The 17,350-nt window shown below is 42.2% G+C and overlaps 1 protein-coding gene across 1 annotated transcript in view; it reads right to left on the reverse strand.

Moving 5' to 3' along the window:
• Window positions 1-443: 443 nt before the first annotated feature.
• Window positions 444-17,350, reverse strand: part of rbl1 (retinoblastoma-like 1 (p107)) — a 55,979-nt gene continuing 39,072 nt past the window's right edge. The window contains exons 17-21 of the mRNA XM_080183562.1: window positions 16,105-16,176; window positions 15,603-15,696; window positions 14,244-14,452; window positions 7,679-7,843; window positions 444-5,045 (exon numbers count right to left, since the gene is read on the reverse strand). Of these exons, the coding sequence (XP_080039688.1) occupies window positions 4,875-5,045; window positions 7,679-7,843; window positions 14,244-14,452; window positions 15,603-15,696; window positions 16,105-16,176 (711 nt within the window). The 3' untranslated portion in view covers window positions 444-4,874. The remainder of the gene's footprint in view (window positions 5,046-7,678; window positions 7,844-14,243; window positions 14,453-15,602; window positions 15,697-16,104; window positions 16,177-17,350) is intronic.

A 17,350-nucleotide genomic window follows, 5' to 3' on the forward strand; every position in this document is an offset into this window, starting at 1 on the left:
CATATTAGTTGCTTGGTAAGTAATATTTGATCCAAGTTGATTTTGTGTTTGTTACAGTAAGAAGTCTTAAAATGTGAAAGTGTGTTCACCAGGCTGTTGGTCTGAGAAATTCATTTTTTTTTAAAGAAATTATTTGTCTATAAAGGGATCATAGAAAATGTAATACCTCTTCCAAAAAATGCCAGTTCTGAGAGTACAGCCCTCTTCAAAACTGTTATGACGGTCTGACATTGGCAGGAACGTTACCCACTGAACCACCACTGAAATCATCAGTGGAATAGTACATTTCACACAAATATTTAAAAAAACGTTAACTATGTAGAACATCAGTAAAACGATTCAACAGAAATCTAACAGAACATAAGAAATTTGTCTGCAAATAAAGATCCTGAGCAGTCTATCTTTAAAGAAACTGTCAGAAATTCATTTGATTGGTGGTAAATATTTTCTGTTTTATTAAAACCAAGTCCCAAAAATAGAAGATATATTTAAACTGGCAGAGTCACTTCTGCCACATATGGGTAAAAAGTGCACTTTACACAAATGGAAATCTTGGAAAGCTTTAGGACTCAACAAGAAACAGACTGCCCACTTCTGCTCATTGTCTGACCATTTTTCTCATCAGAAGCCTACTACACCACTACAATTGCTGGTGGGCAGAGGAGGAGGAACTGGGCAAATTCCCAAGCTCACCGTTTGTTACAGAAAGAGAACAGTTCTTCTGGCAACTATATATTGGCAACAGCGTAAGCATAATAGCAAGAATTTGTCTGATAGCTCTCTGGAAATCAGGAGGTAGAATTTCAATGGGAATTTCTCCTAGTTGCCTGCAAATGTTGACAGAAATCTTGGTGAAACAGTGCAAATGGCAATTCATGCTGTTCTCTGGGATTTCTGCCCCATTCATAACAATTGGGAAAACTGGGAGAAATTCCATCCCTAGATATTTAGGACCTTGGAAACATATGATCACCCTCAAAAATATTTCTCCATTGCCAATCTCTCGAATCCAGAAATAAAACTGATATAAGGAACTTCACTGCCAAACAAAGTGCTGCCTCATGAGAACTGAGTGTTTGAAGTGGAGTTGTGAGCAGTGGAGATTATCCTCTCAATAGAAGGGAGAAAGGACAGGAGTTCTTTACCTGTTTGTGCTCTCTTCCACATTCCCCTCTGACCTAGGGACATAGCTGGGAGTGATAAGCTAGCTGCTAATGTTCAGTGAGGATTTAAAAAAAACCTAAAATACTGGGCAATAAAAAAAGAAATTAGACTTGATAACATTCTTAACTTTTTTTTTCACAAAAGCTTAAATTGTCTCAGTTCCACACACAAAGCATTAGAAGTACAAATATTAATGCATAGGATAATCTAAAAGACCTATACAAATATACATGATAATTAATAACTCCCACCCTCTTTTTCACAACAGAAAATGTATGTAGAAAGGACAGAAAGGTGCGTGTAGATGCTACACAATATATATTAAAACACTGCAGCTTATCGCAATAGTGACAACAGACAGACCTTGCAGGAAGCACTCAAAAATACTGGGGGAATCTGCTGAATTGGAGCACTCAATGCCGCTGGTCAGAAAGCCAATGGAAAGCTCTAACACCTACAAATAAGAAGAAAATCAAGTATCTGCGGAAATACTGGGATAACACTGGTGTCTTGCCAAGGCTCAGGGAGCAAACAAAGCACCACTGATATATGAAGATCTACAATTGAACTGTTAATCTTTCACTTTCAGAAACTGACTGGCCTGCTGTGTATTTTTAGTACTATTGTCTTTAAATTATGAGTGGATTTCTTAAACTCTGCTAATAATCTGCTGTGGTCCAAAAGGTTACCCACTGTTTGAAAATAACACCAGCAAGGATCCTTATTGTTTCACACAGATTTAACATTTCTTATGAGTTTGTCTGTTCGTTAACATCAAGACCAGGTGGGTGTTCCAGGTCTGATAAAACTTTGGTTTGATACATAATAAAGCTCTCTCTATTCTGTCCAATATTATACCTCTGTACAACAAGTGTGACATCTATTATTTCCTAAACTTTGAGGTATGGGAGAAATAGCAATCTTAAAGAATCTGATCCAGCTGTGATGGATGTGCTGCATGGTGGCACAGTGGTTAGCACTGCTGCCTCACAGCATCACAGGCCTGGGTTTGATTCCCAGCTTGAGTCACTGTCTGCATTCTCCCCATGTCTGTGTGGGTTTCCTCCCACAGTCCAGAAGACATGATGGGTAGGTGCATTGGCCGTGCTAAATTCTCCCTCAGTGTACCCCAACGGGTGCCGGAGTATGGCGATTAGGGGATTTTCACAGTAACTTCATTGCAGTGTTAATGTAAGCCTATTTGTAACACTAATAAATAAACTTAAACTGAAGTTACTCCCAGGTGTCTGAGATTTCCAAAGGGCCTGAATATCTCTCAGGATGGCTGCTTGGGGATAAGGGACACCAACTGAAACACTGGTCTGTCGCCCTCAAAATCATCCTAATGAGAGTGACTAAATAAATAAACTTTTCTTTAGTAATAGGGCACTTCAGTACAGCAAAAAACCAGTAGAAATTCTATCCTATCGTGTATAACATTGGATGCCAGCCTGGCTCACTAATTGAATGTCAAGGATGAGACCCAAATAAATGCCTTAACAGTGTGACAGTGGATGCTGGAAGTCATTCAGCCTATCGAGCCTACACTCACTCTTTTGAAGAACAACCCAGTTAGTCCCATTTCTTGGCATTTTTTCTATATCCCTCCAGTTTCTTTTTTGATCCTTCAAGTATTCAACCAATTTCCCTTTAAAACTACAATTTTTCCACTACCCTATCGTTAATAGTTAATGACTGCCACATTTTTTGAACCTGGGTAAGTGGGGTGTCTCTCTACAAGGAGAGTTTGCATTCCGTATCGGACAAACATCCATGTTACTTATGGGCTTCCATGTTTAAAAAGAACTGTTTCATGGGACGTTGGCTTGATCAGCTTTTATTGCCCATTCCCAATTGCCCTTGAGAAGATGGGTAGAGCACCACTTTCTTGAATCACTGCAATCCATAAGATGGACACCTGGCTGGGCAAAGAGAAAGGTTATCTGTGAACTTTATGATCTGATCAAAACTATCAATTTGGAGCTGTGGTCTCACAGAATTGAAATTTCCCAAATTTGTGCAAAGCAGAAAACGGAATTTCCTTTCATCTATCTGATTTACATTCAAATACAAGTACTAGGCGTCAGAACAATGTTTAACCCCACTGCATCACTTAGATTTCCCAAGATATCACCTGATGCTCAATTAGCACAAAATCATCATCCATTGGGAGAAAGTGAGGCCACACCTATGAAATGACAAACATTAATGCTTTCTGCAAAATACACTTAGTACTCACAGGGCATGTGATGGTTTTGGCATCTATGGCGACAAAATTTTAAATTACTGAGGAGTGCAAACGCCAAAGGCCATATTAACAGAGCTGTGCATTTAAAATTGTTAAAGCAGATAGGAAAATGCACTGTTCTCATCAAGACAGAAGAAAAAGTGCAACAGCCTGACGTGAAAGCCCAGCAAAGCATGATGTTTATGGGAAAACTGTCCCTCATGATCCCTCTTCAGGTGAAACCCCTGAAAATTCTAAATACCACCTCCTAACTTCTCTATGAACTGTCAATGGTCTCACGTCAAGGTAAACTGGAACAAGTGCTTCGCTCATGCCCATCCACCTCAGCTAAAACTTAAAGGAATCGGGGAGTTCAGAGATGGCAATAAGGTAGTTGATATTTGATGTCACTGACTGGCACTAATACTGACCTTCACAGAGGCCACAGAATGGAGATTTTGTGAAATGAGAAACCTACACTGATGCAGTAAAGTGCTCTTAAGATTGGTGCTGTAGTAGATGGGACAAACAGGACAGACAGCAACTCTGTAATGGTGCTTTGCCTGATTCTGAAGATCGTTAATGCTGGAACAAGGTGTTCAAAATGGAAACTGCTCTGTTTCTCCATTAATAAGATCCCTCCATTAAACAAGCATAAGCTCACACAACAGATTCCAGATTCCATTAATCCACTGCTCTAAGGCACCTTATGGGCTACACATGGGAGATTACTGCAACTGTATTCATTGTAGGTGAACAGATGTCAGAATGGAGAGTGATTCAATTCCATAATAAGTGAATTGGAATACCGCAGCTATTCTAGGGGATAGGGATTAAAAAGTGCGTTCCATGCTATAAGAATTCCATAGCATCAGATGCTGGCAAATTATAGCGGTTTGCCAAGAAGCTGCTAAACTGTCTCAGTTTGGTTGAGTTTTTATTTACTTGATTCCCCCCCATATCCTCACAAAAAAATCATAAAATTTTAGCTTTCTGAAAGTTCTTTGTACCTATAACAACTGCTGGCAACCTAACTCCAAGCCAATCATTGAAAGCACACTTGCCAACCTAAGCTGCAGATGTCCCAAAGGCTGTCTCTGACGTCTGAATCTATTATTTAACTGCATACAAGGTCAAAACATACCTCAGGCAACCGTGAAACTGGCACTGGTATGAAATGCTGTTTCCTTGCTCTTCATTAACAGTTGCACGCACAGCATGCCCAGAGAGATTTCTGATTAGGAGATGGTTCAGGAGACATTTTAGTAGCTTATGACCCTTGTAGTCAAATGAATAGGTAATTAGTTTAAAGGAAAAGGAATACATAAGGGTCTGGTGGCAATACCACAACCTTATGGCTGAATGTGGGAGAATTCTAGCATTTCCACACATAATATTCTATACTCTGATACAAGTCTGATTCTAGGAACTCTACATAATAAACCCTAAAACAGAACAAGTGTTATGTTGCATGGCATTGCTTTCAGCGGTTTGCTCGCTCACTGACGACATCCTGCAGCCGCTTCAACAAAATGTCGTCGTTATCTTGGCAGAGACATTTTGCTGGAGACTCGCCATCACTTTCCATGGTGAACGCCCTCTTCCTGCTCAGCCGCTCCCCCTGTTTGATCATGCAGTTGATATCCCTGAGATTCTGTGAAAATTTCAGAACATGAAAAGTGCACAACTAATCAGGAATTAAATTATAACTAGCATGTTTATAATGCAGACTTCTAACAGGTAGATATTTTATCCCCCACACTCCCCTGCTCTCTCGAATTTTGTTGCCTTATTCCTCCTCCTAAGTACTGAGCTACAGATCCACAGGGGAACTGAGTGCTCTAATAAATGACCTGAATAGTCATTCTCCACGTGTGATCCAGAGGTGGGTAAACCATCACAGCTGACTTTAACTGCAGCCAATATCTGCATCCTAAGATATGCACTCAGAGACACATAGGGAGACCCATACATAAAACAGCAATCAGAATGGGAACTGCATTTGAATTTTCCTTTCTCTGCCTAAAACATTCTGAAGCCAACTATAGTGCCGCCACAGCCTCCTCACCAGAGATGAAATGATGCAGCAGAGGCCTTGGATCACAAAATAATTATAGACAATGAAAGCCATTGGCTCATCTTCATTCATCCAAAAAATTCCCACAGTTCCCCGACTGCAGCATTTAGTTGTCTCTTAAATGATTCAACACAACAACTTGTATTTATATAGCAACTTTAATGTCATAATACATTTCAAAACACTTCACAGAAACATTTTAAACAAAATCTGACTCTAAGCCACATAAAGGTGATATTATGTCAAGTGACCAACAGTTTAGCCAAAGAGCTACGTTTTAAGGAGTGTGCCTGTAGAGATTTGGAGAAGGCCCAGAGCTGAAGGCACGGCCTTTCATGTCCCTGCAATTAAGGTCGGGCACAAGAGGTCATAATCAGAGGGGGGGGGGGCAATTTTCCAGCATTTTCTGCTTTTGTTTCAGATCCCAGCATTCGCAATATTTTGCCTTTATTTTCCTATTTTCTACTTGGTCAAACTTTGTGTCTCCTTGCCTGATTCGGCAATTTACTTTGCACTGAAGTACCACAGCTATCATTTTGTTAACTCTCCAATTGAGGATCATATCTCACATACTTTTCAAGGCAAGGCGCTCAAGTTACTCCTGTATTTTCTTACAATAAGTATTTTCTTACAAAGGGTCTTTATAAGACCCTTGTCAGACCCCACTTGGAGTACTGTGCGCAGTTCTGGTCGCCTCACTACAGGAAGGATGTGGAAGCTATTGAGAGGGTGCGGAGGAGATTTACAAGGATGTTGCCTGGATTGGGAGGCATGCCTTATGAAGATAGGTTGAGGGAGCTAGGTCTCTTCTCCCTGGAGAGACGAAGGTCGAGAGGCGACCTGATAGAGGTTTATAAAATGTTGAGAGGTATAGATAGGGTGGATTCTCGGAAGCTATTTCCCAGGGCTGAAATGGTCACTATGAGAGGACACAGGTTTAAGGTGCTGGGGAGCAGGTACGGAGATGTCAGGGGTAAGTTTTTCATTCAGAGGGTGGTGCGTGAGTGGAATCAGCTGCCGTTGGTGGTGGTAGAGGCGAACTCGCTGAAGTCTTTCAAAAGGCTTCTGGATGAGTACATGGGATTTAATGGGATTGGGAGTTATAGATAGTTCTATGGCCTGGTAGGTATGGATATGATCGGCGCAACTTGTGGGCCGAAGGGCCTGTTTGTGCTGTAGTGTTCTATGTTCTATGTAACACTCCTCACACTGGGGGTGAGGCTTGTAGCGCTTTACAGCACTTTGGGCTTCTGTGTTTTGGTGATCACAACAATTCCCAAAATGTACCAAATGGAATTCTATACAGGCTGATCACCACTTCCTTGGACTTGTATTCTAGCAATTTGGCTACACAGTTCAATATCCTATTAGCTCCGGTGAGCTCTTCTCTGAATCCCTTGCATCTTAAACATTTTTTGTTGTTTGGTAAATTCAGCATAATTTACCAAGCATATCTTTTGTCAATTTTGTAACATAATGTGTTTATTCACATTAAATTTCATCACACATATTTTATCTGTTTTTTAAAAAAAGAAATGTTGACCTGCGACCTTTAATCTTGGGACCTTCCTGGCCTGCAAGGTTCAGTACAATTCGATCCAGGTTTTTACTGATCACTAGTTACTCATGTTTCCAATAAGGCAAGGTTTCCCAAACATTTCTAGCTGTGGAATCCCTAGTGATCTCCCAAGAACATCAGGGAATCCCAAACATTCTCATAATGCTGAGGCCTCTTTCTTTGCCATGAAATAGGTGCGAACACAGAAATCACATGTAAATAAGTCTTTTCTAGCTATAGATAAAAGCAAAATACTGTGGTTGCTGGAATCTGAAACAGCTCTGACAAAGAGTCATTCAGACTCGAAACGTTAGTTCTATTCTCTCTCCACAAAGGCAGTCAGGCGTTCTGAGATCTTCCAGCAGTTTCTGTTTTTGTTTCTTTTCTAGCTATACCTCTGCATACATTAGGAATTAGGAAGATGTCATTGATACATTTGCCAGCTACACGATCTCCGCACATTAGAAAGGTTTCTGAAAATGTTACTTGAAATGCTGTGTTTTAAAGGATAGAGCATTACTGCAAAGTGTAACCTGAAATATTACATAATTAAGATGCCATAGATTTAATTTTGTTAGAAAACTGGTGTTAAATCTGTTAAACAAACCTGGAACAGAAATCACAAATATGACAAATGCAAGCAAGAACTCACCTTTGATGGGCTCCGGTTAAATCTGTACATCATGGCTGTGCGTGGTGTGAGGGAGGTGCCGTTCTTGTGAGGGGAGATATAGACTGCATGTCGCTGTGATATCCGCCGTGGAGATACAGGGTGGGATTTAACATTTGGAAAAGGAGACAGTGGCGGAGCTTCCACCTGTTAAGGTAAAAGTCAAAGCTGTAGTTTGATGCTGATACACCAGAATTACATACCATATAACCTGTATTAAAAAAGTTATTGATCAATCTCAAAACTGATTACAAAATCATGTCTCTGTCTATTCCACACACCATGGTACATACAGGCTTCCCTTTACATTAGGTCTCTTTGTCCCACTAGTAGCCAAACTAGCCTTTCCCAAGCACCACCTCACTGGACACAAGGTGGTATAATTGATTACAGCAGAGCAGAGAGCATTTTCCAACAACTTTTTCACAACCACTGGTAACCCTATTGCACTTCTTCATTGTACTGTTACAAATACAACAGGACACTGCAGATGACTGGGTTTTGCTGGCTTCAATAACCTTGGCAATCATCTACATTCTCACCAGGACCCTACCAAACATCTCATGATGAACATCATGGTAGCAAAATTGCAATGGATGTCCAGCAGTGTGAAAAGACAGCTCTGGGCCATCACATTGCTGGTGCGTCAGTGTACTGCAATGTGATATCACTAGCCACAATTCCGTAAAAATAAATACCTTCGGTTAACTTTCTAGATTTTTTGGATAATTTTTCCAGAGGAAAGATTTAGAAAATGTTATTTTCAATTTTAAATAATACTTTTAAGGAAAAAACAGAATTTGTGATAGTAGACAGTTAAGAATAGGAGTTTGGATAAATTGTAACTTACACATGGACTAGTCAAGGATAGTCAGCATGGCTTTAAGGGAAGGTCATGCCTTTCCAATTTGATTGAATTCTTTGAGGAAGTGATAAGGATGATCATTGAGGGCAATGCAGTAGATGTTATCTACATGGATTTATAAGGTATTTCACGAAGTCCCACATGACAGACTGGTCAAAAAGTAAAAGCCCATGGGATACAGGGTAATGTGGTGAATTGGATCCAAACTTGGCTTAGTAACAGAAAACAAAGGGTAATGGTCAATGGCTGCTCTTGCGAATGGAGAGCTGTTTATTGTGGTGTTCTGCAGGGGTCCGGTTGTTGGGATCCCTGCTGTTTGTTTTACATATTTATCTAACTATACCTTCTGCACTGTAGGGATTCTTTGATTCCAATCAACTCCCCTTGACATTCAGTGGCACGACCATCACTGAATCCCCCCACTATCGACATCCTGGGGGTTACAACTGACCAGAAACTGAACTGGACCAGCCATATAAATACTGTGGCTACCGGAGCAGGTCAAAGATTAGGAATCTTGCAGCACGTAATTCAGCCTACCTCCCCAAAGCCTGCCATCATCTACAAAGCACAAGTCATAAGAACATAAGAAATAGGAGCAGGAGTAGGCCATCTAGCCCTTCGAGCCTGCCCCGCCATTCAATAAGATCACGGCTGATCTGTCGTGTCTCAGTTCCACATTCCCACCCTCTCCCCATAACCCTTAATCCCCTTGCCTATCAAAAACCTATCAACCCCCGTCTTAAATATATTTAGCGAGGCAGCCTCCACCACATCAACAGGCAGAGAATTCCAGAGATTCACCACCCTTTGAGTGAAGAAGTTCCTCCTCAACTCCGTTCTAAACCGACCCCCCTTTATCTTGAGGCTATGCCCTCTAGTCCTACTGTCCCTCCTGAGCGGGAAGAGCCTCTCCACCTCTATCCTATCCATCCCATTCATCATCTTATATGTCTCAATGAGATCTCCCCTCATTCTTCTAAACCCTAACGAGTACAAGCCTAGTTTATTCAGCCTCTCCTCATAGCTCATCCCCCTCAACTCCGGTATCAGCCTAGTGAACCTCCTCTGCACTCCCTCCAAGGCCAAAATATCCTTGTGTAAGTGCGGCGACCAAAACTGCACACAGTACTCCAGCTGTAGCCTCACCAGTGCCCTATACAGCTGCAGCAAGACCTCCCTACTTTTATATTCAATCCCCCTCGCTATGAAGGCCAGCACCCCATTCGCCTTCCTAACCACCTGCTGCACCTGCAGGCTGGGTTTTTGTGACCCCGAGGTCCCTCTGCACCGTCGCATGCTGCAGTTTTTCGCCATGTAAGTAATAGTCCTTCCTACCAAAGTGGACAACTTCACATTTGCCAACATTAAATTCCATTTGCCAGTTCCTGGCCCAGCCTATCTAGATCCTTCTGCAGACTCTCCACACCCTCCGCACAATTTGCCGTTCCACCAATCTTGGTGTCATCAGCAAATTTCGACACCATACACTCGGTTCCCTCCTCCAGATCATCTATATAAATGGTAAATAGCTGAGGCCCCAGCACCGACTCCTGGGGCACTCCCCTAGTCACCAACCGCCAATCCGAATAGCACCCACTGACCCCCACTCTCTGCCTCCTATTTGACAGCCAATTCCCTATCCACGCTAACACCCTACCCCCAACTCCATGCCCCCTGACCTTCTGTAATAACCTCTTGTGCGGCACCTTATCAAACACCTTCTGAAAATCCAGAAACACCATATCTACCGGCTCTCCTCTATCCACTGCCCTAGACACATCCTCGTAGAGCTCCAATAAATTTGTCAGACATGACTTCCCCTTAACGAAACCGTGCTGCATCTGCTCTATCAAACAATTCTCCTCAAGATGCCTCGCTATTTTCTCCTTGATCACGGATTCTAACATTTTACCTACAACAGACGTTAAACTAACCGGCCTATAATTCCCCACCTTTTGCCTGCCACCCTTCTTAAACAACGGCGTAACATTAGTCGTTTTCCAATCTTCTGGCACTTCCCCGGAATCCAGCGAGGTTTGGAAAATAATCACCAAGGGGTCCATTATCACCTCCGCCATTTCTTTCAGAACCCTTGGATGCATTCCATCCGGTCCTGGGGACTTGTCCATAATCAGTCCCTCCAGTCTGTCGAGCACTGCCTCTCTAGTAACAATAATGTCATTCAGGCCCTCCACTCCTACCATCGCTAACACCCGGCAAATTATTCACGTCCTCCTCTGTGAAGACCGAAACAAAAAAGTTATTCAAGGCCTCAGCCATTTCCCCATCCCCCACACTAAGTCCCCCCTCTCATCCTCTAAGGATCCAACGTTCACCCTAGTCAGCCTCTTCTTTTTTATATATTTATAAAAACACTTGCTATCCTTTTTTATATTAAGCACTAGCCTAGCTTCATAGTTTATCCTACCCTTCTTTATCAACTTCTTTGTCAATCTTTGTTGACATTTAAACCTCTCCCAATCCTCTTCTCGCCCACTATTCTTAACTACGCTAAACGCATCCGCTTTTAATTTAACACTTTCCTTTACCTCCTTCTTTATCCACGCCTGATTATCTCTCCTCCTACGATCCTTTTTAACCATCGGAATAAATTTCTGCTGAGCACCAAGAAAGATCTCCTTAAAGATCCTCCACTGTTCCTCAGCAGACCTACCTTCCAATGCGCTCCCCCAATCAACATTCATCAATTCCTCTCTCATCCTACCATACTCCCCTCTGTTCAAACAAAGGACACATGTCCGGGAACCTACTTTCTCCTCCTCCATCTGCATCAGAAACTCCACCATACAATGATCACTCTTCCCAAGAGGATCCTTCACCACAAGGTCCCTAATTCTACCCGCCTCATTACATAACACCAGATCCAAGACAGCTCGCTCCCTCGTCGGCTCCAACACACACCGTTCAAGGAAACTATCCCGGCAGCATTCCAAGAACTCTTCCTCAATCCCACTGTGTCCAACATGGGTCGACCAATCAATATGTAGATTGAAATCCCCCATAATTATCGCCATTCCATTCCTGCACGCCGCATTTATTTGCACGTTAACAGCACGCTCCACCTCCAGATCATTATTTGGGGGCCTATAAACGACACCCACCAGTGTCTTCCTCCCTTTGCTGTTCCTAATCTCCACTCACAACGATTCCACTTTCTGCTCTTTGGCTCCTATATCATCCCTTACTACCACCCTGATGCTATCCTTAATCAGCAGAGCTACACCCCCCCTTTTTCCTCCCGCCTATCCTTCCTAAACACTTGATACCCCTGGCCATTCAGCTCCCAGTCCCTGTCACCTTGCAGCCCCGTCTCTGTAATGGCCACCAGATCATATCCATTTGTGCTGATCTGCGCCACCAGCTCATTCACTTTATTCTGAATGCTTCGTGCATTCAGATAAAGTGCCTTCACCCCAGCCTTCACCTGTACCCTATTTGCCAGAACGCCACCAACCATCCTCACGCCCCCTACTCCTTTTATTATTGGGACATCCTCGGCCTCTTCCCTTACCTGTACCCGCTCCTTTACTTTAGACCCCGTAATTTCACCTACCCTCGCACCCTCCAACCCCCCCCCCCACCCCCAATTAGTTTAAAGCCCTAACTACAGTCCTATCTACATGATTCGCCAGGACTCTGGTCCCAGCACGGTTCAGACCAACCCCATCCCACCTGAACAGGTCCCACCTACCCCAATGCTGGTGCCAATGCCCCATAAATTCAAACCCATTCCTCCCACACCAATCCCTGAGCCACCCATTCACTTCCTTAATCTTATCAACCCTACGCCCATCTGGACACGGTTCAGGCAGTAGTCTGGAGATAACCACCTTGTTGGTTCTACTTTTTAATTCCACTCCCAGCTTTTCATACTCCCTCCCCAGATCCTCAGTTCGCATTTTGCCTACGTCGTTGGCACCCACGTGTACTACAACAACCGGATTCTCACCCTCCCACTCCAGGTTCCTCTGCAGCCCAGATGCGACATCCTGGACCCGAGCACCAGGCAGACAACACACCCTTCTGTGCACTTTGTCACTGTGACAGAGGACAGTGTCAATCCCCTTAACCACACTATCCCCAATTATACTATGTTCCTTTTCACCTTCTCTTTGCCTATGCTCTGTGTCTGCATCACTGTACCGTGTGCAGTTTGCTCACCAACCTCACAGCCCTCGTTCTTGTCCACACTGGAAGCAAGAAAGTCAAGCGGGTGATGGAATATTCTCAATTTGCCTGGATGGGTGCAGCTCCAACAACACTCAAGGAGCTCGACACATTCCAGTATAAAGCAGCCCACTTAATTACTATTCCTTCCACAAACATTCACTACCCCCACCACCAATGCAGTGGCAGCAGTGAGAACCATCTACAAGCTACACTGCACTCATCAAGTTTCCTTAGGCAGCACCTTCCAAATGACCACAACCCATCTAGAACGGCAAGGGCAGCCGACACTTGGGAACACCACCAACTGGAGGTCCCCCTCCAAGTCACTTATCATCCTGATTCAGAAATATATCGCAGTTCCTTTACTGGCTCCTTAACAGTACAGCGGGTGTACCTACACCTCAGGGACTACAGCTCACCACCATCTTCTCAAGGGCAACTAGGGATGGACAATAAATGCTGGCCTAATCAGCTATGCCTACATCCTGTAAATGTATTTTTAAAAAATCCTGTATGGGGAACTTTGCCATGTACAAACTAGCTGCTATATTTCCTACATTTCAATTCTACAAAAATAGATCACTAGTGACAAAGCACTTTAAGTGTTATATAAATGCAAGTTTTTTCTTTACTGTATGCGCTAAGATTAGTTACCTCAGCATGAAGAAAGAATTAGACATTCTCAATGGAAAATCTAGTTGAGCTACTGGGGAAGCTTAGCGCGTGTTTGAATCTGTGTTTAAAAGTTCAGCTTCCTAGATGGCCATCTTAGATCTGAAACGGCAGTTTAAGACACCAGATCACTGGGATTGGACACAGTCCTGGTTTTAGAGTGCCCAATTTGTTGTCTACTTAAGTTAATGTTTAAAAATTCCTTCATGGAATTGGGCATCCTTGGTTAGGCCCGCATTTATTGCCCATCTCTAACTGCCCTTGAGGAAGTGGTACTGAAGGATCCTTGGTGAGTTGTGTCCTCAAAGCCACAATTTCCAAAGTATACTATACTAAAGGGAGAGATCTGAACTCTGCTCCACATCCAAAGCCAATAGGATGTTTTTGCAGGATGGAAGACATAATACACTTGTAAAAATCTTAAATAGGGTGCAATAAAATGGAATTTAACTTACTCAGCCACAGAAAACTATGGCTCAGGTAATGAGGAAATTGCAGACTCTTAGGGCAGAATGTGATGGCTATTCACGCTGCCAGGATTTTCCCCTCTTAGTGCAGTGAGACTTGGAGAATGAATGGAGATTTGGCTGGGCATCAAATTTTCCAATTTCACTGCAGTGGGAGCATGGCGTGAATGGTGGGTAAGATTGCACCCATTCTCTTTGACAAAGACAATGATTTCCTGCATGCTTTATAATACAATGCAGGAAATCCATTAATAAGAATGGAATTGGACTTACAAAATCATTGTGCACATGGAGCACTTCTATAACGTAGAAATGTTGGTTAGTAGTTCAAACACTAATGCTTACTTACCCCACACTCCAGTTTTACATTGGAGTACTTCAGTGCAAACTCTTTAATCCTGTTCACATAGATACTGTTATAAAACTTAATTAGGTCACCCCGCTCTTCCTCCGTAGCTACAATGTTGGATAATCTATTGGGAGACATGGAAGGGTTGCTTGCCTCACCAGGACCAAGTGTATTGTTACTTTTTGAATTAGAATCATCATCACTGGACACTAGAAGTGGGACAAAAAATATTTAATGGTTATTCTCAAGTTTTAAGATGGACCTCCTAAAATAATAGATCATGCCATACAGAAAATATCTTTTCTAATTACATTATCAGTAAAATCAAAATAGGAATGTGTTAGGAGTGTAATTATAATTAATTTTAGTTATTGAAGAAACAGGAAATTAGTGCTGTGAAATATAACACTGCCATTTTCAGAGCTCTCAGATCAGAATGGTAAAGAATAAAGCACTCTTGATTCTGCCACAGCAACGCACTTCAATCATAGAACAGCACTCCTTTAAACGGTTCAATTTCTCACACCATCCATCTATTCTCCTTGTAGAATAATATGTAGTACGAGGACATTGAAAGAGGGAGAGAACCAACATTCAGATTGTGTGCAGGTGTTTATTTATAATTAAATCGTGTCACTTAAAGGTGAGAAGAAGCGGTACATGTAGAGCTTATGTTTCTAATCTAGCGCAATAACAACATGCATTAATAAAGCCCCATTAACATAAACATACGAATTAGAAGCAGCGGGAGGCCATTCAGCCCCTTGAGCCTGCTCCACCATTTAATAAGACAATGGCTGATCTAATTGCAACCTCAAATTTGCATGCCACCCACTCCTGATAACCTACCATCCCCTTGTTTAACAAAAGCCTATCCACCGCTGCTTTAAGAATATTCTAAGACACTGCTTCCACTGCCTTTTCAAAAGAATTCCGAAGACTCCTGATTCCTTGAGAACATTTTTTGTCTAATCTTCATTTTAAATAGGTGACCCATTATTTTTAAAACAGCGACCCCTTATTCTAGATTCACCCACAGTGGAAATATCCACTCCACATCCACCCTATCTAGTCCGCTCAGGATCTTCTATGTTCTAAAATAAGGAGAAAAGGGGTTTTCATAAAGTTGTAGAATCACAGGTGGTTACCTTTTGCCCTATATGTTTGTGCTGATCAGAAAGATGGGATTTAAGTAAGATTTTGAGAGAGAAGTGGGGAGATTTAGGGAGAGAATTCAAACATGATGAAAAGAAATCAGTCTTTCGAAACAGAACTTTTCTCTTTTGCAACATATTATCCATGTTAATCTGAATCAGTTGCTAAGCATATTGGAAGTCTCAGTAGTGCAATATGACTCACCCTCTTCTTCCATGTTTACATCTTCTTCCATACGCTCATCAATACCAGTCACCCTCAACTTTCGCCCTCCTTTAAGAAGAACACTTCTGTACACCTGAAGAAAATAATTCAAAATAATTACACAAAGTAAACATTTGTGTGTTCTCCCCATGACTGAATGGCTTTCCTCCAGGTGCTCCAGTTTCCTCCCACGGCCCAAAGACATGCAGGTTAGGTGGATTGCCCATACTAAATTGCCCGTAGTGTCTAAAAGGTGTGTAGGTTACGGGGATTAGCCATGGTAAATACGTGGGACCGCAGGGACTGGGTGCGGAAGCTGTCTTTCAGGGAGTCTGTGCAGACGCGACAGGCCGAATGGCCTCCTTTGCACTGTAGGGATTCTATGGTTTTAAGCTGCTTGCAGGAAATGAGCTAGTGACACTTTTTTATATATTCTTGTCAAAAGGACAAAACAACCAAGCATGAAGAAGGAATAACATTGATTTAAGGAATGGAAACTCACGTGGCTGTTGGCTTGGGGTTGGCTTCTGTAACATTTCATTATATCAGTGAAAGACCTGTCCTCCTTAGTAACCTGTAAAAAAAAGTATTAATGATAACATGAAAACAGCCAACCAATTTCCTGGGGCATTGCGAACAGAGGATGTTTAAAAAAAATGCAATGTGCGTTCTGGAATTCCCTCATCCAACTCTGCAATTCTTTCTTCCCATTCTCTGCTTTCAGTTTGTATTCCAGTGTCACAAGGCCACTTTCTTTGCCTGTCATATTTTGTCAGGTTCCCATATTTTTCTGTTAATCATCTGTTCTTTCACATGTTCAGTACCAGCAGTGGCTTCCAGCACAACTTAACAGTGATGGGGTATACTGGTTATGATGCTGTTGGACCAATAACAGATGTGGACTAATAATCGTAATTGTATTTAGTTTTGAAAAAGCTGGAAATCAAAAGCTGGCATCTGTAAATAACTATAACAGATTGCTATAAAAGCCAATGGATCACTAATGTCCTTTAAGGATAGAAACTTTCTATTCTTTTCAGGTCTGAGTTGTATGTGAATCCAGTTTGGCACCATGTGGCTACTTCTGAGGTCCCAAAAGACAAGCCTTAGAGGGGGTGCAGGGACAGGAAACGGTCCCAGTTCAATTTAAAGGAAAGGAGCAGTGAAACAGGAAAAGGGTGAATAAGAGACAAAAGTTTAAAAGTTTAGGAGAAGCACTGAAGATCCAAGGTTGGTGACTCAGTGCTGCAGGCCTTTGGTAGTGTGGGGTGGGGGATAGTGGTGATTGAGGGCTAAGGTATCCCTATGGATCAGTGGTGTTATTCTCAGCCCAGCTCAGAATCTGAAGTTGTGCTTGTGAGTTTGTACTCGAGTACTTGGGAGTCCAGGGAAATGGAATCTCACCAGAAGAGACTGAAATCCTGCAAAATGTGCTGTTGTTGATGCTGTTTGAGTCAGAGTGACTTTTGGTGAGCATTCCAATTGAAAAAGACGAATTTCAGTGAGATTGGCCAACACAAACATCAGGGTGAGTTTTTGAAAAATGAAATCTATTTTGGTCGCTTTTGGCATTTACAGCACAGCATGGTGTGCTTGACTAGTTTTTCCAATAAATTATATGTAGCACATATTAATGCTGAATGTTAAGAGTGTAAGAAAAGTATTGTAAATCTTTCTGATCTTGTATAGTAAATCTTATTTTCCTGATCACAACCTGTGGATTCTTGTAGTTTTACTCACTGAGCAAG

This window comes from Carcharhinus amblyrhynchos, unplaced genomic scaffold, assembly GCF_965287045.1.
Source record: "Carcharhinus amblyrhynchos unplaced genomic scaffold, sCarAmb.v2.hapA chromosome_332, whole genome shotgun sequence".
NCBI classification, from domain to species: Eukaryota; Metazoa; Chordata; class Chondrichthyes; order Carcharhiniformes; family Carcharhinidae; genus Carcharhinus; species Carcharhinus amblyrhynchos.